This window comes from Salvelinus fontinalis, chromosome 16 (assembly GCF_029448725.1).
Source record: "Salvelinus fontinalis isolate EN_2023a chromosome 16, ASM2944872v1, whole genome shotgun sequence".
NCBI lineage: Eukaryota > Metazoa > Chordata > Actinopteri > Salmoniformes > Salmonidae > Salvelinus > Salvelinus fontinalis.
This window is the reverse complement of record NC_074680.1, coordinates 26,957,510-26,982,799: the sequence shown is the minus strand read 5'-3', so window position 1 is coordinate 26,982,799 and position 25,290 is coordinate 26,957,510. Positions and strand designations below refer to the sequence as shown.

General features: G+C 46.6%; 1 protein-coding gene across 1 annotated transcript; it reads left to right on the top strand.

Moving 5' to 3' along the window:
* The first annotated feature begins 21 nt into the window (after positions 1-21).
* On the top strand, positions 22-25,074 carry jdp2a (Jun dimerization protein 2a). The gene is made up of 4 exons (XM_055864854.1): positions 22-622; positions 10,932-11,149; positions 24,044-24,148; positions 24,234-25,074. The coding sequence occupies exons 1-4, from the start codon at positions 535-537 to the stop codon at positions 24,414-24,416; spliced, it is 594 nt and encodes a 197-aa protein (XP_055720829.1). The 5' UTR covers positions 22-534; the 3' UTR covers positions 24,417-25,074.
* The last annotated feature ends 216 nt before the right edge of the window (positions 25,075-25,290 follow it).

The window sequence follows — 25,290 nt, the reverse complement described above, 5'->3', positions numbered from 1 at the left end:
CATCGAGTTTCACAATTAATGCATTTCATAATTAGATAAAACAATACATTCTATGGTCACCTGAATATCTAGAAACAACCGCATTGAATTTGATCTGGATGCTCCCCTTGTTTGTAGTTTCTCTTAATTGTTGTAGAAAATATCTCTCCCTCTCGATCTCTTTCTCTCGCTCGCTCGCTATCTCTCTCTCTCTCTCTCTCTCTGTGTGTTTCTGTCTCTGGAAAAGAAGGTGAGAGTATTGGTATTGTAAATTATTCAAACAAAAATGGCGTTTATAGGCATTAACGGCAGGTGTAAATTACACACGGAATCCCAATTGAGGTGCGTGGGCAGACGACAGGGTCTGTCCTGCTCTGCACTGGGTCAGTGGAGGGGTTTGTTTTCTGGTTTCTAGGGGAGGGGCGGATAGGACTTCCCCACTTCTTGCTCCCACTTTTAGCTGTGCTTTTTACATCCCAGTTTACGTCTAGTTGGCATAACTCATTTCCGCATTCCCAAATCCTCCCAGATAGGGATCACTATTTAAACGGGCTGATGCAACGGTTTCCACTTTTTAAAATATACTCTCGACCTTCAGCTGACAAGAAGAAAGGACAACTGTTGCACTCGGGATCAAAGTCAGGTAATACATTTTCGTAGTCGAGAAACATTTATTATACTGGGGCGCCACACTTGAGTTGCGAATGTGTGCAATTCATGAGTTTTTCAGTGGACAATTGTGCACAGTCGTGCAATTGTGCAATCCCGTTCTTTCGTTCTCTTTGAATTGGGCAGCAATAGCCTAATTTAAGCATTTATGGAGATTAAAAACGTTCTTCATGAGACAACTTTACACTCAATGGTTTTCTTCTGTTTAGTATGCACGCTTGCAGACCTACACGTTTATTCATCCCAATAAAGTGTTTCTCTGCAACTTAATTTTTCCTGAACGAACAAGTATAATTGGTTTAACGTTTCATCACAGCAAAAGTCAGTTACATAACATGCATGCTATACTGAATAATAACTTCTGCTTTGAAATGAGTCATGACTCAAGTGTATCATTATTAACCGAGGTTTACTTTTCTTGTTGCTGTGTAAACACGGGCTTTCAGGAGTTTTACAAAAACGTGTTGGAATAATGACAATGTATCAATTTAGTAGGTAGCCTACTATTTACAGTGGACGCTGGATCTATTTTTTCTGTTAAATAAAATAGGCTTCTGGTAATAATGTTCATTTCGCAACTAATTCAGCTCTCTGTTAAAGTTTTTTTTATTTTTTCACTTTCTGTTTTAGTATTGAAACTTTCACTGTTGCATACCCAAATCATTGAGTAATGAACACATTTGTATCGTACTTATTCTTATAATACATATTTTATTTTAATTAAGTGTTCTAATCTGCCTTTATTGGGACATAGATTATTGGTATGAATGGTGAGGTTGCAGGTACACAGTCCTCAATTGAAAACATCCAAAGGCGTCTATCAAAGCTAGACGTGAGGAACCATTTTGGACCAGATTGACATGAGACATTGGATTGCTCATAAATCCTGCCTTATTGTTCACCATTCATTCCTTCCTTTCACCGGGAGGGAGAAAACATGTTTCTTTGTGAATGCAATGTAACCGCGCTTTACAGGACCGGGCATTACATTAAGATATACATTTTGTTCATTTGGCAGATGCACTTATCCAGAGCAATTTAGTCAGGGCATTAACATAAATTACCAAGATGTATTTGTCTCTAATGCAAGGACAACAATACATCTATTAGATAATTTTCTTAGATATCTGCAATGACTGTGTAACTGCAGTTAGCCTGCACATAAACTGTGCTATGGCGATATTTGTATTGTTAATTAAAATTGTCTGCACATTCTTATGGCTCTGTTTGTAGATACACATTAGTTGTTGCATAAAAAAAAACATTACGGAGACCTGGTTGTTGAAGTATGTGACTACTGCATAGGCTACTAAAGCTGCCACAAAGGTAATTGTCATCATGTAGCATTGCAACTAACATCATAACAGTACTAGTTTTAACAATACCAGAGGAGTTCCACATATTATTTCCAGGTTTTTGGGCTTGGTACTTTTCTTTTGAGGAACTTTAGAACTGAAACTAATTATATGCTATGACAAAATGATGGACATTTGCTTGTATTTTCTTGATTTAAAAATTGGTTTCAGTCCAGTACAACCAAATGTGCACCACATAGCAAAAATTGAATCACGTTCTGTGTAACAGTATAACTTTAAACCGTCCCCTCGCCCCGACACGGGCGCGAACCAGGGACCCTCTGCACACATCAACAACAGTCGCCCACGAAGCAGCGTTACCCATCGCTCCACGGCTCTTGCAAGGCAAGGGGCAACACTACTTAAGTCTCAGAGCAAGTGACGTAACTGATTGAAATGCTACTAGCGCGCACCCGCTAACTAGCTAGCCATTTCACATCCGTTACACTCACCCCCTTTCAACCTCCTCCTTTTCCGCAGCAACCAGTGATCCGGGTCAACAGCATCAATGTAACAGTTGTAACTTTACTACGTCCCCTCGCCCCGACCTCGGGCGCGAACCAGGGACCCTCTGCACACATCAACAACAGTCACCCACGAAGCATCGTTACCCATCGCTCCACAAAGGCCGCGGCTCTTGCAAAGCAAGGGGCAACACTACTTAAGTCTCAGAGCAAGTGACGTAACTGATTGAAATGCTACTAGCGCGCACCCGCTAACTAGCTAGCCATTTCACATCCGTTACATCTGCACATAAGGTGAAGCAGGCTAAGCAAAACCTGTCTAAGACATACCAATATCTATTCTGTTAGTTAGCTCTCTCTATCTATCCAGGCAAAAGTTTGGACACACTTACTCATTCCAGGGTTTTTCTTTATTTTTACTATTTTCTCCGTTGTAGAATAATAGTGAAGACATAACTATGAAATAACACATGAAATCATGTAGTAACCTTCAAAGTAGCCACCCTTTGCCTTGATGACAGCTTTGCACTCTTGGCATTCTCTCAACCAGCTTCATGAGGAATGCTTTTCCAACAGTATTGAAGGAGTTCCCACTTATGCTGAGCACTTGTTGGCTGCTTTACCTTCACTCTGCGGTCCAACTCATCCCAAATCATCTCAATTGGGTTGAGGTCGGGTGATTGTGGAGGCCAGGTCATCTTATGCAGCACTCCATCACTCTCCTTCTTGGTCAAATAGCCCTTACACAACTGTTCTGCCTGCGGCTATAGAACCCTGACCTGTTCACCGGACGTGCTACCTGTCCCAGACCTGCTGTTTTCAACTCTCTAGAGACAGCAGGAGCGGTAGAGATACTCTCAATGATCGGCTATGAAAAGCCAACTGACATTTACCCCTGAGGTTCTGACTTGTTGCACCCTCGACAACTGTGATTATTATTTGACCATACTGGTCATTTATGAACATTTGAACATCTTGGCCATGTTCTGTTATAATCTCTACCCGGCACAGCCAGAAGAGGACTGGCCACCCCTCATAGCCTGGTTCCTCTCTAGGTTTCTTCCTAGGTTTTGGCCTTTTTTGGGAGTTTTTCATAGCCACCGTGCTTCTACACCTGCATTGCTTGCTGTTTGGGGTTTTAGGCTGGGTTTCTGTACAGCCCTTTGAGATATCAGCTGATGTAAGGGCAAAATAAATAAATTTGATTTGTCCTGTTGAAAAACAAAATGATAGTCCCACTAAGCGCAAACCAGATGGGATGGTGCATCACTGCAGAATGCTGTGGTAGCCATGCTGGTTTTAAGTGTGCCTTGATTTCTAAATAAATCACTGACAGCGTCACCAGCAAAGCACCCCCACACCATCACTCCACCTCCTCCATGCTTCACGGGGGGAACCACACATGTGGAGATCATCCGTTCACCTACTCTATCGAAGATACGACGGTTGGAACCAAAAATCAGACCAAAGGACAGATTTCCACCGGTCTAATGTCCATTGCTCGTGTTTCTTGGCCCAAGCAAGTCTCTTCTTATTGGTGTCCTTTAGTAGTGGTTTCTTGCAGCAATTCGACCATGAAGGCCTGATTCACAGTCTCCTCTGAACAGTTGATGTTGAGATGTCCGTTACTTGAACTCTGTAGGATTTATTTGGGCTGCAATCTAAGGCTGGTAACTAATGAACTTACCCTCTGCAGCAGAGGTAACTGAGCCTTTCTTTTCCTGTGGTGGTCCTCATGAGAGCCTGTTTCATCATAGCACTTGATGTTTTTTGTGACTGCACTTGAAGAAACTTTCAAAGTTCTTGACATTTTCCAAATTGACTGACCATGTCTTAAAGTAATGATGGACTATCATTTCTCCTTGCTTATTTGAGCAGTTCATGCCGTAATATGGACTTGGTCTTTTACCAAATAGGGCTATCTTCTGTATACCACCCATACCTTGTCACAACACAACTGATTAGCTCAAATGCATTAAGGAAAGAAATTCCACAAATTAACTTTTAAAATGGCACAGCTGTTAATTGAAATGCATTCCAGGTAACTAACTACCTCATGAAGCTGGTTGAGAGAATACCAAGAGTGTGCAAAGCTGTCAAGGCAAAGGGTGGGTACTTTGAAGAATCTAAAATATTTTGATTTAACACTTTTGGTTACTACATGATTCCATATGTTATTTCATAGTTTTGATGTCTTCACTATTATTCTACAACATAGAAAATAGTACAAATAAAAATCCTGGAATGAGTAGGTGTGTCCAAACATTTGACTGGTACTGTGTGTGAGATATATATTCTGACAATTACCAGATTTTCATCCGTAAAGCCAAAATGGGTTGTAGCTGTGCAATGGTAATATTTTAGTAAATTATTTACTTAGTTGAACAGAATTTGCTGTAAAAGGAGGGCAAATGGAAGCGGTTGGTAGATTTAATGTTGCACATTAGTTAGGCAGTTAGGTGGAGGGAGGGGGCAGGTAGAAAGGGGTAGCGTATTCTTGAGTGAAAAAGGCTACACTTGCATGCAAATACACCAAAACCTCGAATTACTTAGCTTGGTACCTTGCCCAGAGTGAGGTTATTGGCTTACTTTGCTTGGATCCCATTAATTGCAACTCAACGTTGTACGACTAAACGGCAAAGGCCCAGGCTGTATAGACATTGAAGGAAACCTTCAGTACTTTCTATTATTTGGGTAGAATCAGAGGTCTGTGTAGGACATTCTGTATCAATGTATCCTGGGTTTGAGTTGGTGTCTGGATTACTGTACACTCTTTTACTAGTTTGAATTTTTATTAGCCGTATGTACGGGATACACATTGTATTCACCATCCAACAAAATGCTTACTTGCTGGTTCCTTCACAACAAGAATAATCAGTAATAAAATATAAAAAATACAGACAAAGTAAATGGATCAGTACAACAGAATATACATTTTAGCATAAGTATAATACAGGAAGGCACAATGTTTAGTCCAATATTAACACGTTTTGGGGAAGGGGGGTTGGGAGGCAAGTGTTTAAGTTCTGCAGCATTTAGCAATCATAATAAGAGTTTGGTAGCAGCAGGTGTGTGTGTGTGTTGTGGAGAGTCTAGTAGCAGCAGGTGTGTACATTATGTGCTATGTTGCGGAGGGGTTTGGTAGCAGCAGGTGAGTACATTATGTGCTAAGTTGCGGAGAGTCTGGTAGCAGCAGGTGAGTACATTATGTGCTAAGTTGCGGAGAGTCTGGTAGCAGCAGGTGAGTACATTATGTGTTAAGTTGCGGAGAGTCTGTGCAGGTGGTCAGTCCAGTTAGTTTCTATCTACAAGCCATCAGACTGAACACTGTCTCTGAGCCTGTTGGTATCAGACCTCAAGCTCCGATACCGACTGCCTGATGGTAAGAGAGTGAACAGCTTGTGGCTGGGGTGTGTGGGGTCCTTAATGATGCTGCGGGCCTTCCTCGGGCACCGTTCTGAGTAGATGTCCTGGATGGGTGGGAGCACGGTACCAGTGATGTACTGGGCCAACTTCATTACAAGCTGGAGGGCCTTGCGGTCGTGGATGGAGCAATTTTCCTACCAGGTCGCGTTGCAACCAGTCAGGGCGCTCTCGATGGTGCGGCAGTAGTATATGGAGACGACCCGGGTGGCATGCAAATTTCTTCAGCTGCCTTAGGAAGTAAAGATGCTGTTGCACCCTCTTGGCAAGAGTGGTGGTGTTGTTGGTCAATGTCATGTCCTCAGTGATGTGGACGCGGAGGTACTTAACTGCTGACTCTACTGCAGTCCCGTTCATTTGAGTCAGGTCATGTTCCCTCTGCTTCCTGAAGTCAACAATCAACTCTTTTGTTTTGCTGATGTTGAGGGAGAGGTTGCAAGTTCACTTACCTCCTCCCTATAGGCTGACTTGATGTTAGTTATCAGGCCTATAATTGTGGTGTCATCAGCAAACTTGATGGAATTAGTGTCATGCAAAGCCATGCAGTCATAGGTGTATAGGAAGTACAGCAGAGGGTCGAGGAAACATTCCTAGGGGGCCCTTTTAAGAGTCAGTGTAGAGGAGATGTTGCCAATCCTCACAGCCTGTGCTCTGCCTGTCAGGAAGTCCAGGGTCCAGTTGCAGAGGGTGGTGTCAAGACCCAGAGCTTGGTGTTGAGCTTGGAGGGAACAATAGTGTTGAATGCTGTACTGTAGTCAATGAACATTATACTCACATAGGTGGTCATGTTGTCCAGATGTGTTATATATATATATATATATAACACATCACAACACATATCAAAGTGCTGTACAGAAACCCAGCCTAAAACCCCAAACAGCAAGCAATGCAGGTGTAGAAGCACGGTGTCTAGGAAAAACTCCCTAGAAAGGCCAAAGCCTAGGAAGAAACCTAGAGAGGAACCAGGCTATGAGGGGTGGCCAGTTCTCTTCTGGCTGTGCAGGGTGGAGATAACAGAACATGGCCAAGATGTTCATAAATGACCAGCATGGTCAAATAATAAATCACAGTGAACAGGTCAGGGTTTCATAGCCGCAGACAGAACAGTTAACTGGAGCAGCAGCACGGCCAGGTCGACTGGGGACTACAAGGAGTCATCATGCCATGTAGTCCTATCAGGTCCTCCAAGAAAGAGAGAATTAGAGAGAGCATACTAAAATCCACACAGGACACCGGATAAGTATAAGAGAAATACTCCAGATATAACAGAATGACCCTAGCCCCCAACACAAACTACTGCAGCATAAATACTGGAGGCTGAGACAGGAGGGGTCAGGAGACACTGTGGCCCCATCCGATGATACCCCCAGACAGGGCCAAACAGGCAGGATATAACCACACCCACTTTGCCAAAGCACAGTCCCCACACCATTAAGACACTAACAGCGTACAGACGGTAGGCAATTAAGGTCACAGTTATGAAAACTTAGGACACTAAAGAGGCCTTTCTACTGACTCTGAAAAACACAAAGATGCCTAGGGTCCCTGCTCATCTGCATGAACGTGCCTTAGGCATACTGCAAGGAGGCATGAGGACTGCAGATGTGCATTGTCCGTACTGTGAGACGCCTAAGACAGCGCTATATGTAGACAGGATGGACAGCTGATCGTCCTTGCAGTGGTAGACCACGTGTAACAAGACCTGCACAGGATCGGTACATCCGAACATCACACCTGCAGGACAGGTACAGGATGGCAACTGCCCGAGTTACAGAAACACACAATCGCTCCATCAGTGCTCAGACTGTCCACAATAGGCTGAGAGAGGCTGGAATGAGGGCTTGTAGGTCTGTTGTAAGGCAGGTCCTCACCAGACATCACCGGCAACAACGTCGCCTATGGGCACAAACCCACTGTCGCTGAACCAGACATGACTGGCAAAAAGTGCTCTTCACTGACGTGTCACGGTTTTGTTTCACCAGGGGTGATGGGCGGATTTGCGTTTATCGTCGAAGGAATGAGCGTTACACTGAGGCCTGTACTCTGGAGTGGGATCGATTTGGAGATGGAGGGTCCATCATGGTCTGGGGCGGTGTGTCACAGCATCATCGGACTGAGCTTGTTGTCATTGCAGATAATCTCAACGCTGTGCGTTACAGGGAAGACATCCTCCTCCCTCATGTGGTACCCTTCCTGCAGGCTCATCCTGACATGACCCTCCAGCATGACAATGCCACCAGCCATACTGCTCGTTCTGTGTGTGATTTCCTGCAAGACTTTAGTGTCAGTGTTCTGCCATGGCCAGCGACGAACCCGGATCTCAATCCCATTGAGCACGCCTGGGACCTGTTGGATGGGACGATGAGGGCTAGGACCCTTCCCCTCAGAAATGTCTGGGAACTTGCAGGTGCCTTGGTGGAAGACTGGGGTAACATCTCACAGCAAGAACTGGCAAATCTGGTGCAGTCCATGAGGAGATTCATTGCAGTACTTAATGCAGCTGGTGGCCACACCAGATATTGACTTACTTTTGACCCTCCCCTTTGGTCAGGGACACATTATTCCATGTCTGTGGAACTTGTTCAGTTTGTCTCAGTTGTTGAATCTTGTTATGTTCATACAAATATTTACAAATGTTAAGTTTTCTGAAAATAAACGCAGTTGACAGTGAGGACTTATTTTGCTGAGTTTATATACTATACCCTATCTGTCATCCGACCAAATTAATTACTTGCTACTCACCTGGGAATAGAGGCAGATTTCCTTGCAAAACTTAGCGCATTCGGAAAGTATTCAGACTCCTAGACTCTTTCCAAATTTTGTTACGTTTCAGCCTTATTCTAAAACTGATTAAGTAGTTTTTTCCCCTCATCAATCTACACACAATTACCACATAACAAAGCAAAAACAGGTTTAGACATTTGTAAATGTATTGAAAAGATGTGATAAGTATTCAGACCCTTTACTCAGTACTTTGAAGCACCTTTGGCAGCGATTACAGCCTCAAGTCTTCTTTGGTATGACGCTACAAGCTTGGCACACCTGTATTTGGGGAGTTTCTCCCATTCTTCACTGCAGATCCTCAAGCTATGTCAGATTGGATGGGGAGATTCAGGTCTCCAGTCCTGGCTCTGTCTGGGCCACTCTAGGACATTCAGAGACTTGTCCCGAAGCCACTCCTGTGTTGTCTTGGCTGTGTGCTTAGGGTCATTGTCCTGTTGGAAGGTAAACTGTCGCCCCCAGTTTGAGGTCCTGAGCACTCTGGAGCAGGTTTTCATCAAGGATCTCTCTGTACTTTGCTCCGTTCATCTTTCCCTTGATCCTGACTAGTCTCCCAGTCCATGCTGCTGAAAAACATCCCCACCGCATGATGCTGCCACCATGTTTCACCTTAGGGATGTTGCCAGGTTTCCTCCAGATGTGAGACTTGGCATTCAGGCCAAATAGTTCAATCATGGTTTCATCAGACCAGAGAATCTTGTTTCTAATGGTCTGAGAGTCTGTTAGGTGCCTTTTGGCAAATTCCAAGCGGACTGTCATGTGTCCTTTACTGAGGGAGTGGCTTCCGTCTGAGCACTCTGCCATAAAGGCCTGGTTGGTGGAGTGCTGCAGAGATGGTTGTCCTTCTGGAAGGTTCTCCCATCTACACAGAGTAACTCTGGAGCTCTGTCAGAGTGATCATCGGGTTCTTGGTCACCTCCCTGACCAAGGCCCTTCTCCCCCGATCGCTCAGTTTGGCCGGGCAGCCAGTTCTAGGGAGTCTGGGTGGTTACAAACTTCTTCCATTTAAGAATGATGGAGGCCACTGTGTTCTTGGGGACCTTCAATGCTGCGGAAATGTGTTGGAACCCTTCCCTCAGTGTCGAGGCACAATCATGTCTCGGAGCTCTACGGACAATTCCTTCGACCTCATGGCTTGGTTTTTGCACTGTCAACTCTGGGACCTTATCATGTCCAGTCAATTGAATTTACCACAGGTGGACTCCAAGTTGTAAACATCTCAAGGATGATCAATGGAAACAGCATGCACCGGAGCTCAATTTCAAATCTCATAGCAAAGGGTCTCAATACCTATGTAAATAAGGTATTTCTGTTTTATATTTGTAATACATTTGCAGAAATGTCTAAATCTGTTTTCGCTTTGGCATTATAGGGTATGTGTGTTGATTTAATGATTTTTTAAAAATGTATTTAATCCATTTTAGATTAAGCCTGTAACGTAACAAAATGTGGAAAAAGTGAAGGTGTCTGAATACTTTCCGAATGCACTGTATATCCCTACAGTTATAAATAAAACAGATTTACAGGCAAGACGCTGATGAACAAGTGTGACACCATAGCTCTTGGATAGTGTCAGTTTAGTCAGACAAAATAGGAGAAGGGATAGAGGAAGGGGCTTTATCAGAGGACCAGGGTTGGCCACATTGTCCTGAGATCCTCCAGCCACATTCCACCTCCCTGACATGGAGAAAAGGCTCATATGGAGGAAAACATGGGAAATGGGTGTTTGTTGGCAATGGCAGTCTGTAGCTCTCCGTGGGATAAAGTGGAACGTGTCTGAGTCTACTTTTGTGCAGGGTTGTGTGCCTCTTGGCCTCCTTGGGAATAAAAAAAACACAGATCCTTGCCAAGACCTCTGTAAATGGGAGTATACATACATTCCAGAAAAAAGAAATGAATGATGAAATAATAAAATGGCCTAATGGTAGACAGCCTCGGCCTCCTGCTCTGCAACAGGCCAACATTTCATTAGAGAAGGCTGCCAGGGAGACCAGGTGCACTTGTGGAAATGACACCTTTAAGCCCTTGAGCAGACTGAAATGAAAGTAAACCAATTATCTGTCAACTACACCAAAACTAGAAGCAGGTTTGAAATGTGAATATTTTGGGTAAAATGTATTCAGATCTTTTACTCTGGTACAGCTGCAAAATGTTGTGAAATATTCAGAACATGGGGACAAAGTGGTGAATTGTACATCTCAATCCACGTCTTTCATTTTCTTAATGCATTTTCCTGCCCTTTTGTCCCTGTTCCTATCAGCTGTGGTCACGGCTGGGTCTTATATGATGCCGGGACCAATCCCAGATCCTCGGATGACAGCCGGCTCATTGCCCAGCCTGGGTCCCCTGGCAGGGATCCCCTACACCACACTGACTGACCAGCTCAAATACGCCAACCTCCGGGAACTGGGGGCCATGCTTTCTCCACTGCACTTCCTGGGCAAGCTAGGGAAGAGGCCCCTAACCATCAAAACAGAGGTGAGAATTAAAGTTTTGCTTTCGTTCTTGAAGATGTTGTGAGAAGTTAATTCAGATATCTTTCATGTAATTTTACTGTTTAAGACGTTCGTTTTTTCAAACTTTTCTAACCATCAATGTTTAGTTCCCAGACCTCAGAGGGACTTAAGTATCTACTTAAAGGTCCAATGCAGTTGTTTTTCTCAATATCAAATCATTTCTAGATAACAATTAAGTACCTTACTGTGATTGTTTTCAATAAAAAATGGCCAAAAAGAAACAAATAGCCTCTTTTAGCAAAGAGCAATTTATCAAGCAAGAATTTTGCAAGGACTGTCTGTGTGGTCTGATTGGGGTGGTGAAAACTCTGATATTTGCGTAGAGGTTTGGAAATATTTTTCTTATTGGTCTATTAACAAATTTACCGCCTGGTGAATCCACCAGGCAGTAGTGATGGGTAACCAATGCCTTTGGGGCTTTCACTCAGTTGTGCCGAAAAACTGTTACTCTGAACTTTTAACACAGTGCACATTAGAGACATCTACTGGTCAGGAATACATATCAGCATGGGTGCTGTTTATATAAACCTGTTTTCCCATTGCCTCTCAAAATGTTGTGGGGCAATGGATAGGCGTGAGCGTTGGTAAACAAATATGTTAGAATGTTGGGTTCACATTCTACTTGCAGTACCCTTTTTGCCCTGTTTATTTATACTTTTTTTTACTGTGCATCCATGGTTAGTGCTAAGTGATTTAACCAAATTGTCGGTTATTTTTCGGGTTTTAAACAACTTAGTGACTGACTTCGGTTCAATTTTGAATTCCATTTAGTTATTTTTTTCTTCTTTGAACTCCATGTACACATTGCTCTAGAAATAAATCCAATCCAGATGGAACTGTACGATGTAGTAAGGAGTTGTAGTTTCCAACAGGCCAATATTCTACATAGTTTAGTGTATTAAACTGTGGTAATTAACAACAATGACCATAATCCATAGCGCATCTACTTGGTCTGTGTATCATTTACGACGGCTATGGAAGAGACAGGAATTCGCAATCGTGAGGAGATCGAGAAGCATCAGCTGCTCTAGGTATCTTTACCTTAAAATACATGATCAAAGTGATTGATAGTTGGTATTCAGCCGTCATAAAAGTATGAATTATTTACTTTGAAGAACTACAAAATAGTGATTTGTCAGACAGCACAGGCTCTACAGAGATGAGATGATGACTTGCTTGGAATGAAATAATAGTAATCAAATAAAATTCACAACTGAAATATTTTATTAAAGTGAATAAATTATAGTTAGTATGTGATAAGCAGTAATGGGCAATCATGGAACTTTTATTAATAATTTTATTCTGTTACAGCATTTAACCAAAATAATCGAAACCGAAAACAGTAATTATTTTTTAAGTTATGTCACGTTCCTGACCGGTTTTCTGTTATGTTGTATGTGTTTGACGGTCAGGGCGTGAGTTTGGGTGGGTAGTCTATGTTGTGTGTTTCTATGTTTGTTAAGGGTGACCTGATATGGCTCTCAATTAGTGGCAAGTGGTTTTCATTTCCTCTGATTGAGAGCCATATTAAGGTAGGTGTTTTCACACTGTTTGTGGGTGGTTGTCTCCTGTGTCAGTCCCGTGTGGCGCGACAAACACTGTCTCGGTTTATGTAGTCTGTTCCTGTTCGTGAGTTCTTCGTGTATTTATGTAAGTTCCATGTCCAGGTCTGTCTACTCCGTTTTGTTATTTTGTTAATTATTCAAGTGTATTTCGTTTCGTGTTTTTTCGTCTTGTTCATTAAAATCATGTCATTTCACAACGCTGCGTTTTGGTCGAATCCCTGCTCCTCTTCGGATGAAGAGGAGGAGGAAAGCCGTTACAGAACCACCCACCACAATACGACCAAGCGGCGTGGGAGAGCGCAACTAAAGAACCAGGACTCGTGGACATGGGAGGAAATATTGGACGGAAAGGGACCCTGGGCGCAAACTGGAGAATATCGCCGCTCTCGTGAGTGGAGGGAGGCAGCCACAGCCCAGGAGCGGTGGTATGAGGCGGCAGCAATGAGACGTGGCTGGAAGCCAGAGAATCAAGCTCAAGACCGGAGATATGAAGGTACGCGGCTAGCACGGAAGCCCGTGAAGAAACCCCAAAAATTTCTTGGGGGGGGGGGCTAAGAGGTGGTGGGCCAAGGGCAGGTAGGAGACCTGCGCCTACTTCCCAGGCTAACCGTGGAGAGCGGGAGTACTGGCAGACACCGTGTTATGCAGTAGAGCGCACGGTGTCTCCTGTACGTGTGCATAGCCCGGTGCGGGTTATTCCACCTCCCCGCACTGGTAGACCTAGATTGAGCATTGAGCCGGATGTCATGAAGCCGGCCTTACATATCTGGCCACCAGTACGTCTCCTCGGGCCGGCATACATGGCACCAGCCTTACGCATGGTGTCCCCGGTTCGCCTACATAGCCCGGTGCGGGTTATTCCACCTCCCCGCACTGGTCGGGCGACAGGGAGCATTCAGCCAGGTAAGGTTGGGCAGGCTCAGTGCTCAAGGGAGCCAATACGCCTGCACGGTCCGGTATTTCCGGCGCCACCTCCCCGCCCCAGCCCAGTACCACCAGTGCCTACACCACGCACCAGGCTTCCAGTGCGTTTCCAGAGCCCTGTTCCTCCTCCACGCACTCTCCCTATGGTGCGTGTTTTCAGCCTAGTGCCTCCAGTTCTGGCACCACGCACTAAGCCACCTGTGCGTCTCCAGAGCCCTGTACGCACTCGCCCTGATGTGCGTGCCCTCAGCCCGGTACCTCCAGTTCCGGTACCACGCACCAGGCCTATAGTGCGCATTGAGAGTCCAGTGTGCCCTGTTGCTGTTCCCCGCACTAGCCTGAAGGTGCGTGTCCTTAGCCCGGTACCTCTAGTTCCGGTACCACGCACCAGGCCTACAGTGCGTCTCATCCGGCCAGAGCCATCCGTCGGCCCAGTGCCGTCTGAGCCGTCCGTCGGCCCAGTGCCGTCTGAGCCGTCCGTCGGCCCAGTGCCGCCCGAGCCGCCCGTCGGCCCAGTGCCGCCCGAGCCGCCCGTCGGCCCAGTGCCGCCCGAGCCGCCCGTCGGCCCAGTGCCGCCCGAGCCGCCCGTCGGCCCAGTGCCGCCCGAGCCGCCCGTCGGCCCAGTGCCGCCCGAGCCGCCCGTCGGCCCAGTGCCGCCCGAGCCGCCCGTCGGCCCAGTGCCGCCCGAGCCGCCCGTCGGCCCAGTGCCGCCCGAGCCGCCCGTCGGCCCAGTGCCGCCCGAGCCGCCCGTCGGCCCAGTGCCGCCCGAGCCGCCCGTCGGCCCAGTGCCGCCCGAGCCGCCCGTCGGCCCAGTGCCGCCCGTCGGCCCAGTGCCGCCCGAGCCGCCCGTCGGCCCAGTGCCGCCCGAGCCGCCCGTCGGCCCAGTGCCGCCCGAGCCGCCCGTCGGCCCAGTGCCGCCCGAGCCGCCCGTCGGCCCAGTGCCGCCCGTCCGTCCCGAGCCGCCAGCCAGCCATGAGCGTCCCGAGCCGCCAGCCAGCCATGAGCGTCCCGAGCCGCCAGCCAGCCATGAGCGTCCCGAGCCGCCAGCCAGCCATGAGCGTCCCGAGCCGCCAGCCAGCCATGAGCGTCCAGAGCCGCCAGCCAGCCATGAGCGTCCAGAGCCGCCAGCCAGTCATGAGCTGCCCCTCAGCCCAGAGCGGCTATTTATCCAGAACTGCCCTTCAGTCCGGAGTTGCCCCTCTGTCCTGAGCTATCCCTCTGTCCTGAGCTATCCCTCTGTCCTGAGCTATCCCTCTGTCCTGAGCTATCCCTCTGTCCTGAGCTATCCCTCTGTCCTGAGCTATCCCTCTGTCCTGAGCTATCCCTCTGTCCTGAGCTATCCCTCTGTCCTGAGCTATCCCTCTGTCCTGAGCTATCCCTCTGTCCTGAGCTATCCCTCTGTCCTGAGCTATCCCTCTGTCCTGAGCTATCCCTCTGTCCTGAGCTACCTCGTCCCGGAGCTGTCCTTTATCTTGGTGTTGCCCCTTAACCTAAGTGGGTGTATAATGAGGGTGGTCATTCTAAGGGGGAGACGTAAGCTGGGATTGACTATGGTGGGGTGGGGACCTCGCCCAGAGCCTGAGCCACCACCGTGGTCAGATGCCCACCCAGACCCTCCCCTAGACTTTTGGTGGTGCGTTCGGAGTACGCACCTTGAGGGGGGGGTTTATGTCACGTTCCTGACCGGTTTTCTGTTATGTTGTATGTGTTTGACGGTCAGGGCGTGAGTTTGGGTGGGTAGTCTATGTTGTGTGTTTCTATGTTTGTTAAGGGTGACCTGATATGGCTCTCAATTAGAGGCAGGTGGTTTTCATTTCCTCTGAGAGCCATATTAAGGTAGGTGTTTTCAAAATGTTTGTTTGTGGGTGGTTGTCTCCTGTGTCAGTGTTCGTCGCGCCACACAGGACTGTCTCGGTTTATGTAGTCTGTTCCTGTTCGTGAGTTCTTCGTGTATTTATGTAAGTTCCATGTCCAGGTCTGTCTACTCCGTTTTGTTGTTTTGTTGATTATTCAAGTGTATTTCATTTCGTGTTTTTTCGTCTTGTTCATTAAAATCATGTCATTTCACAATGCTGCGTTTTGGTCGAATCCCTGCTCCTCCTCTTCGGATGAAGAGGAGGAGGAAAGCCGTTACAAGTTATTTTATCAAAACACCAGCATCCTGAAGTCGCCTCTTCACTTGACGTTGAGACTGGTGTTTTGCGGGTACCATTTAATGAAGCTGCCAGTTGAGGACTTGTGAGGTGTCTTTCTCAAACTAGACACTAATGTACTTGTCCTCTTTCTCAGTTGTTCACCGGGGCCTCCCACTTCTTTCTATTCTGGTTAGACAGTTTGTGCTGTTCTGTGAAGGGGTAGGCCATTTCGACACTAATCGACACGTTTTCTGATCAATTTTATGTTATTTTAATGGACGAAAAATGTGCTTTTCTTTCAAAAACAATGACATTTCTAAGTATCCCCAAACTATTGAACGGGTATGTAATATATACACTGCTCAAAAAAATAGAGGGAACACTTAAACAACACAATGTAACTCCAAGTCAATCACACTTCTCTGAAATCAAACGTTCCACTTAGGAAGCAACACTGATTGACAATAAATTTCACATGCTGTTGTGCAAATGGAATAGACAACAGGTGGAAATTATAGGCAATTAGCAAGACACCCCCAATAAAGGAGTGGTTCTGCAGGTGGTGACCACAGACCACTTCTCAGTTCCTATGCTTCCTGGCTGATGTTTTGGTCACTTTTGAATGCTGGCAGTGCTCTCACTAGTGGTAGCATGAGACGGAGTCTACAACCCACACAAGTGGCTCAGGTAGTGCAGCTCATCCAGGATGGCACATCAATGCGAGCTGTGGCAAAAAGGTTTGCTGTGTCTGTCAGCGTAGTGTCCAGAGCATGGAGGCGCTACCAGAAGACAGGCCAGTACATCAGGAGATGTGGAGGAGGCCGTAGGAGGGCAACAACCCAGCAGCAGGACCGCTACCTCCGCCTTTGTGCAAGGAGGAGCACTGCCAGAGCCTTGCAAAATGACCTCCAGCAGGCCACAAATGTGCATGTGGTCTCAAGGGCTCTGAGGATCTCATCTCGGTACCTAATGGCAGTCAGTCTACCTCTGGCGAGCACATGGAGGGCTGTGCAGCCCCACAAAGAAATGCCACCCCACACCATGACTGACCCACCGCCAAACCGGTCATGCTGGAGGATGTTGCAGGCAGCAGAACGTTCTCCACGGCATCTCCAGACTCTGTCACGTCTGTCACATGTGCTCAGTGTGAACCTGCTTTCATCTGTGAAGAGCACAGGGCGCCAGTGGCGAATTTGCCAATCTTGGTGTTCTCTGTCAAATGCCAAACGTCCTGCACGGTGTTGGGCTGTAAGCACAACCCCCACCTGTGGACGTCGGGCCCTCATACCACCCTCATGGTCTGTTTCTGACCGTTTGACCAGACACATGCACATTTGTGGCCTGCTGGAGGTCATTTTGCAGGGCGCTGGCAGTGCTCCTCCTTGCACAAAGGCGGAGGTAGCGGTCCTGCTGCTGGGTTGTTGCCCTCCTACGGCCTCCTCCACGTCTCCTGATGTACTGGCCTGTCTCCTGGTAGCGCCTCCATGCTCTGGACACTACGCTGACAGACACAGCAAACCTTCTTGCCACAGCTCGCATTGATGTGCCATCCTTGATGAGCTGCACTACCTGAGCCACTTGTGTGGGTTGTAGACTCCGTCTCATGCTACCACTAGAGTGAGAGCACCGCCAGCATTCAAAAGTGACCAAAATATCAGCCAGGAAGCATAGGAACTGTCACGTTCCTTACCTGTTTTCTGTTTATTTTGTATGTGTTTAGTTGGTCAGGGCGTGAGTTGGGGTGGGCATTCTATGTTTTGTGTTTCTATGTTTAGGTCACTTGTAATTAGCCTTATATGGTTCTCAATCAGGGACAGGTGTTTGACGTTTTCCTCTGAGAACCATATAAAGGTTGGCTGTTCACAATGTTTGTTTGTGGGTGATTGTCTTCCGTGTCTGTGTATGTTGCACCACACAGGACTGTTTCGGTTTGTTGGTTCATGTAGTTAGTCTGTTTCCTGTTTGTGCGTTCTTCGTCTATTGTATGTTCTAAGTTCAGGTCTGTCTACATCGTTTATTTGTTTTGTAGTTTATTCAAGTGTTTTTTCGTGTTTCGTTTTCGTCTGTAAATAAATCATTATGGATTCCGCATACGCTGCGTTTTGGTCCTCCGATCCTTCTCTCCTCTCCTCGTCCGAGGAGGAGGAAGAACCAGACACCCGTTACAGAATCACCCACCAACCAAAGACCAAGCGGCGTGGGAGAGCGCAACAAAGAAACCAGGACTCGTGGACATGGGAGGAGATATTGAATGGAGAAGGACCTTGGGCTAAGGCAGGAGAGAATCACCGCTCTCAGGAAGAGAGGGAGGCAGCTAAAGCCCAGGAGCGGTGGTATGAGGAGGCAGCAAGGAGACATGGCTGGAAGCCTGTGAGTAAACCCCAAAAATTTCTTGGGGGGGCTAGAAGGGTGAATGGCGAAGTCAGGTAGGAGACCTGCGCCCAATCCCTGTACTTACCGTGGAGAGCGAGAGTACGGGCAGACACCATGTTACGCAGTAGAGCGCATGGTGTCTCCTGTACGTGTGCACAGCCCAGTGCGGTACATACCAGCTCCTCGTATCGGCCGGGCTAGATTGAGTATTGAGCCGGATGTCATGAAGCCGGCCCTACATATCTGGCCACCAGTACGTCTCCTCGGGCCTGCTTACATGGCACCAGCCTTACGCATGGTGTCCCCGGTTCGCCTACATAGCCCGGTGCGGGTTATTCCACCTCCCCGCACTGGTCAGGCGACGAGGAGCATACAACCAGGTAAGGTTGGGCAGGCTCAGTGCTCAAGGGAGCCAATACGCCTGCACGGTCCGGTATTTCCGGCGCCACCTCCCCGCTCCAACCCAGTACCACCAGTGCCTACACCACGCACCAGGTTTCCAGTGCGTCTCCAGAGCCCTGTTCCTCCTCCACGCACTCTCCCTGTGGTGGCGAGCACATGTGGTGGCGATCTTCCAGTTCCGGCACCACGCACCAAGCCTCATGTGCGTCTCCAGAGCCCTGTACGCACTGTTCCTTCTCCCTGTACTCGCCCTGATGTGCGTGCCCTCAGCCCGGTACCACCAGTTCTGGTACCACGCACCAGGCCTATAGTACGCTTTGAGAGTCCAGTGTGCCCTGTTGTTGTTCCCCGCACTAGCCTGAAGGTGCGTAGCTTTAGCCCGGTACCTCCAGTTCCGGCACCACGCACCAGGCCTACAGTGCGTCTCAGCCGGCCAGAGTCTGCCGTCTGCCCAACGGCGCCTGAACTGCCCGTCTGCCCAACGGCGCCTGAACTGCCCGTCTGCCCAACGGCGCCTGAACTGCCCGTCTGCCCAACGGCGCCTGAACTGCCCGTCTGCCCAACGGCGCCTGAACTGCCCGTCTGCCCAACGGCGCCTGAACTGCCCGTCTGCCCAACGCCGTCTGAACTGTCCGTCTGCCCAACGCCGTCTGAACTGTCCGTCTGCCAAGCGCCGCATGAACTGCCCGTCTGTACTGAGCCTTCAAAGCCGCCCGTCTGCCATGAGCCGTCCGCTAGAGCCGTCCGCCAGCCATGACCAGCCAGAGCCGTCATCCAGCCATGACCAGCCAGAGCCGTCATCCAGCCATGACCAGCCAGAGCCGTCATCCAGCCAGGACCAGCCAGAGCCGTCATCCAGCCAGGACCAGCCAGAGCCGTCATCCAGCCAGGACCAGCCAGAGCCGTCATCCAGCCAGGACCAGCCAGAGCCGTCATCCAGCCAGGACCAGCCAGAGCCGTCATCCAGCCAGGACCAGCCAGAGCCGTCATCCAGCCAGGACCAGCCAGAGCCGTCATCCAGCCAGAGCCGTCATCCAGCCAGGATCCGCCAGAGCCAGCCAGCCAGGATCCGCCAGTCATTCTGGTGTTGCCCCTCAGTCCGGTGCTGCTCCTTATCCTGGTGATGCCCCTTAATTTAGGTGGGGTTATTTGGAGGGTGGTCATTGTGAGGGGGATAAGAAAACGGGGATTTATTATGGTGGGATGGGAACCACGCCCAGAGCCTGAGCCGCCACCGTGGACAGATGCCCACCCAGACCCTCCCCTAGACTTTTGGTGGTGCGTCCGGAGTTCGCACCTTGAGGGGGGGGGGGGGGGGTTCTGTCACGTTCCTGACCTGTTTTCTGTTTATTTTGTATGTGTTTAGTTGGTCAGGGCGTGAGTTGGGGTGGGCATTCTATGTTTTGTGTTTCTATGTTTAGGTCACTTGTAATTAGCCTTATATGGTTCTCAATCAGGGACAGGTGTTTGACGTTTTCCTCTGAGAACCATATAAAGGTTGGCTGTTCACAATGTTTGTTTGTGGGTGATTGTCTTCCGTGTCTATGTATGTTGCACCACACGGGACTGTTCCGGTTTGTTCGTTCATGTAGTTAGTCTGTTTCCTGTTCGTGCGTTCTTCGTCTATTGTAAGTTCTCAAGTCAGGTCTGTCTACATCGTTTATTTGTTTTGTAGTTTATTCAAGTGTTTCGTTTTCGTCTGTAAATAAATTATGGATTCCACATACGCTGCGTTTTGGTCCTCCGATCCTTCTCTCCTCTCCTCGTCCGAGGAGGAAGAACTAGACACCCGTTACAGGAACTGAGAAGTGGTCTGTGGTCACCACCTGCAGAATCACTCCTTTATTGGGGGTGTCTTGCTAATTGCCTATAATTTCCACCTTTTGTCTATTCCATTTGCACAACAGCATGTGAAATTTATTGTCAATCAGTGTTGCTTCCTAAGTGGACAGTTTGATTTCACTGAAGTGTGATTGACTTGGAGTTACATTGTTGTTTAAGTGTTCCCTTTATTTGTTTGAGCAGTGTATATGTATTTTTTTACAATGGAGCCACAGTCCTTTGTATGATTTTGGATGTTAAATAAAAATCAGAACAGCCTATGCTTATCAAAACACTTGATTTAAGTTAGAAATACAATGTAACCAGTGTTTCAAAGAAAATAGAAGAAAAAAAGAACATCCTAACAGGGATTCGTTCCTGTGCATCAAGGCCACAGACTCAGTTGCTGCTGCTGTACAGGCAGAACCACCTGTCATGGGAGAACTGGAGAAGAATGTTTATATTAACCCTGTAAATAGTGCCCAGCAGAGCTCAATGTTTTGGAAGCCACAGCGGAATCCACTGAGGGAGGGATCAAACTAAGCTTTGTACGTAATTTATTACGTGGTAACTGCTTGTCAACATTGCTTTGGGATTGAATTAAACTTTTTCAACTAACTTTTCTAAATTAAAAAAAACTTTGGAACCATAATTTGATAACACCAATAACAACTACAAGAGCTGTTTAATTTACAAACACTGAGAGACAATTCTAAATAGGAACTCAAGATTCAATGGTGTGCTACAATTTCAGAATCGATTCTTCTACCTAACGGCGCTACGCCCTGAGCTACAGTAGCTTTACACCTGCTAAGGTGAAATGTCTAGATAAAAACAAAAAGCTGCTAGCAGTGATCGGCTCTCTGTTACGACACCTGCCAGATGCTAGTGTGATCGGCTCTCTGTTACGACACCTGCCAGATGCTAGTGTGATCGGCTCTCTGTTACGACACCTGCCAGATGCTAGTTTGATCGGCTCTCTGTTACGACACCTGCCAGATGCTAGTGTGATCGGCTCTCTGTTACGACACCTGTCAGATGCTAGTGTGATCGGCTCTCTGTTACGACACCTGCCAGATGCTAGTGTGACCACCAATGCGTCCAATGTCATCATCACATGATATTGTTACTTTGATACAAGCATCGATATGTTGGCGACTCAGTAGTGCTATCATCCACCACTACCAGGCAGGCAAAAACTCAAACCCATCAAAGCAGGCTGAAATGGATTTTCAAACAGCTCTTATACTTAAAAATTGCATTTTCAGAATTTCACAATATTATTCCAACCTCGTAGTGTGGAAATGCATACCAGTGGTTGTTAGTGCTGTTTATGATGAGGGAAGACACCTTTTTTTTTTTTTTTATGAGCATGGCCTAATATCTATTACAGAATATTGGATGACTGTCGTTCATATTCCGTTCACCCAGTTCAGGCTACTACATGATAGTCAAATGTTCCCTATAGCCATCAGGAGTTTGCTAAAACTTGGCATATGAATGGAAGTTTACAATGTAGGTGCATACAGGTTGAGAGAAATTTGAGGTGACAGTGACACATGGACAGTGACACATTCAATACTGCCTTGCACACTCTTGCCTGCATCTAGCTTATCTAGGGTGTAATTAGTCCAACAGTTCCAAACGAGTTTCTATTGGACAAATTCAGGTACTTTTATCCCCGTTGTTTGCTTCCGTTTTAAGATATGTTTTTCAACAGAATTGGAGTGAATACACCCCATATCATGCGTAAACACCATGTTGTATTCCTTCTCGCCTCTATGCACTCTTCTCACCTTTTTCCCTTCCTTTGTGGACTTCAATGCACAACACATCAGCTGTATGTGACCAGGCTAAAAAACCTCCTACAATCATGCAGTAACATTAATGTTTAGTCAGTAGGCAGTTACACCAACGGGCCCTGGTGGCAATAAATTAATAAAACCAAAAGCTTACCTTGTTTTTAATTTATTTTAATGAAGTTCACTGAGGAGGATGGTCCTCCCCTTCCTCCTCTGAGGAGCCTCCGCTGACATGTATGCATACAGTACCAGTCAAATGTTTGGACACACCTACTCATTCCAGGGTTTTTCTTTATTTTTTATTATTTTCTACATTGTAGAATAATAGTGAAGACATCAAAACTATGAAATGACACATATGGAATCATGTAGTAACCAAAAAAGTTTTCAACAAATCAAAATATATGAGATTCTTCAAAGTAGCCACCCTTTGCCTTGATCACAGCTTTGCACACTCTTGGCATTCTCTCAACCAGCTTCATGAGGTAGTCAATTGGAATGCATTTCAAATTCAAGTGAATTTGTGGAATATCTTACCTTAATACATTTCAGCCAATCATTTGTGTTGTGACAAGGTAGGGGTGTTAGCCCTATTTGGTAAAAGACCAAGTCCATATTATGGCAAGAACAGCTCAAATAAGAAAAGACTAAGGTCAGTCAATCCGTAAAATTTCAAGAACTTTCAAAATTTCTTCTAGTGCAGTCGCAAAAACCATCAAGCGCTATGATGAAACTGGCTCTCATGAGGACCACCACATGAAAGGAAGATCCAGAGTTACCTCTGCTGCAGAGGATAAGTTCATTGGTTACCAGACTCAGAATTTGGCAGTTAACTGCACCTCAGATTGCAGCCCAAATAAATGCTTCAGAGTTCAAGTAACACACTTCTCAACATGAACTGTTCAGAGGAGACTGCGCGAATCAGACCTTCATGGTTGAATTGCTGCAAAGAAACCACTACTACTGGACACCAATAATAAGAGGCTTGCTTGGGCCAAGAATCACGAGCAATGGACATTAGACCAGTGGAAATCTGACCTTTGGTCTGATCAGTCCAAATTTTAGATTTTTGGTATGTGTGGTTCCAACCGTGAAGCGTGAAGGAGGAGGTGTGGGGGTGCTTTGCTGGTGACACTGTCAGTGATTTATTTAGAATTCAAGGCACACTTAACCAGCATGGCTACCACAGCATTCAGCAGCGATACACCAGCCCATCTGGTTTGCACTTAGTCCCACTCATTTGTTTTTCAACAGGACAATGACCCAACACACCTCCAGACTGTGTAAGGGCTATTTGACCAAGAAGGAGAGTGATGGAGTGCTGCATCAGATGACCTGGCCTCCACAATCACCCGACCTCAACCAAATTGAGATTGTTTGGGATGAGTTGGACCGCAGAGTGAAGGAAAAGCAGCCAACAAGTGCTCAGCATGTGGGAACTCCTTCAAGATTGGAAAAGCATTCCTCAGGAAGCTGGTTGAGAGAATGCCAAGGGTGTCCAAAGCTGTCAAGGCAAAGGGTGGATACTTTGAAGAATCTCACATCTATTTTGATTTGTTTTAGACTTGTTTGCTTACTACATGATTCCATGTGTTATTTCATAGTTTTGATGTCTTTACTATTATTCTACAATGTTTGGGTGTGTGTCACAGAATATCATGTTTTTGATTGCAATGGGCCTTTAATGTTGACGAATAGCATCACCTATTGGACAGAACTATCATTAAAACAACTAACCCCTTTTAGATTGTTTCCTGCAGTTGAAACATAATTGCAGGGTCCATTTTCCACCTTGTTCAGTTTTAAAATATGTTTGCATTTCCCTTTAATGTAGAGAGATGAGGAAGAAGACAGGAGGAAACGAAGGAGAGAGAAAAACAAAGTAGCAGCAGCACGCTGTAGAAACAAAAAAAAGGAGAGGACAGACTATCTACAAAGGGTGAGAGGTTTTCTTTAATGAAATGTGAAATAATTCTCCAGTTTTCTAGGAATAAGTAATGATCTTCCTGCCCCCTCTGTCTCAGGAATCGGAGAGACTAGAGGTGATGAACTCTGAACTCAAAGCTCAGGTTGAGGAGCTGAAGCATGAGCGGCAGCAGCTGATCATCATGTTGAATCACCACCGCCCAACGTGCATAGTCAGAACGGACAGCGTCAAGACCCCTGAGAGTGAAGCCAACCCCCTGCTGGAGCAACTGGAGGGCTAGTGATGTCTCAGGACTCAGAGCTGAAGAGCAGGGTGTTGTTACAGTTTACAGTGAAGACCCACTCCGGCCAACTAGCAGCACTTCGGTATCTCTGGGTTCCTGGCTTAGAGGCAAACCAGCTAAGCACACCTGCCTGGGGCCAGAGAGCCTTAAAACACAAACGTGACCCAATGTGATTGGACTTTGTGCTGGCACATTTATTTTGATGTTTTGTTATTGTTTCCATTCATGTCCCCATAGCCTCAGCCACTATCACTGTAAATAAATAAATACATACATGGCTAAATGCAGCTTGGTGAGAAATACTCCCACTCCTGGGCAACGTGACAGATCTCTCAGGCCCCTAGGCACAGTCAAAACTTGTCCTATGTTTGTTTTTACTTATGTGTACTGGTTATGAACTAGTAGGGTGTTTGAATATCATTTTTTTCTCTATTACAGTATGTCCTGATGGCAGACCGGTTGAAACGTCTTATTTTTGTTGGCGCAGGCGTCATATATGCACATAGCCTATGTATGGACTGTTTACATTGTAGTTGGTCTGCTATTACTTCCAAATATGGTTCTTATTTTTAAACTTACTGTATATTACATCATATAAGCGATCACAAAAGGTGATACATTTTGTATTTCTGTTAAATAAATAGTTTATTTTCTCCTTGGCTTTTGTTATGGTTTAGAACAGTGAACGTCTATTCAAATGGTCATTTAATCCGTGATATGAATAATGCCATTACACAAATCCTAATTGTAAACGATATCATACCCTGGCACCACTACAAAATTACTATAAGTCCATGTAAATACAGCTGATGATTTGTCTATAAGGTTATTTAAATCAGCTGCTTGATTTGATCACTCTTCTCATTCATTT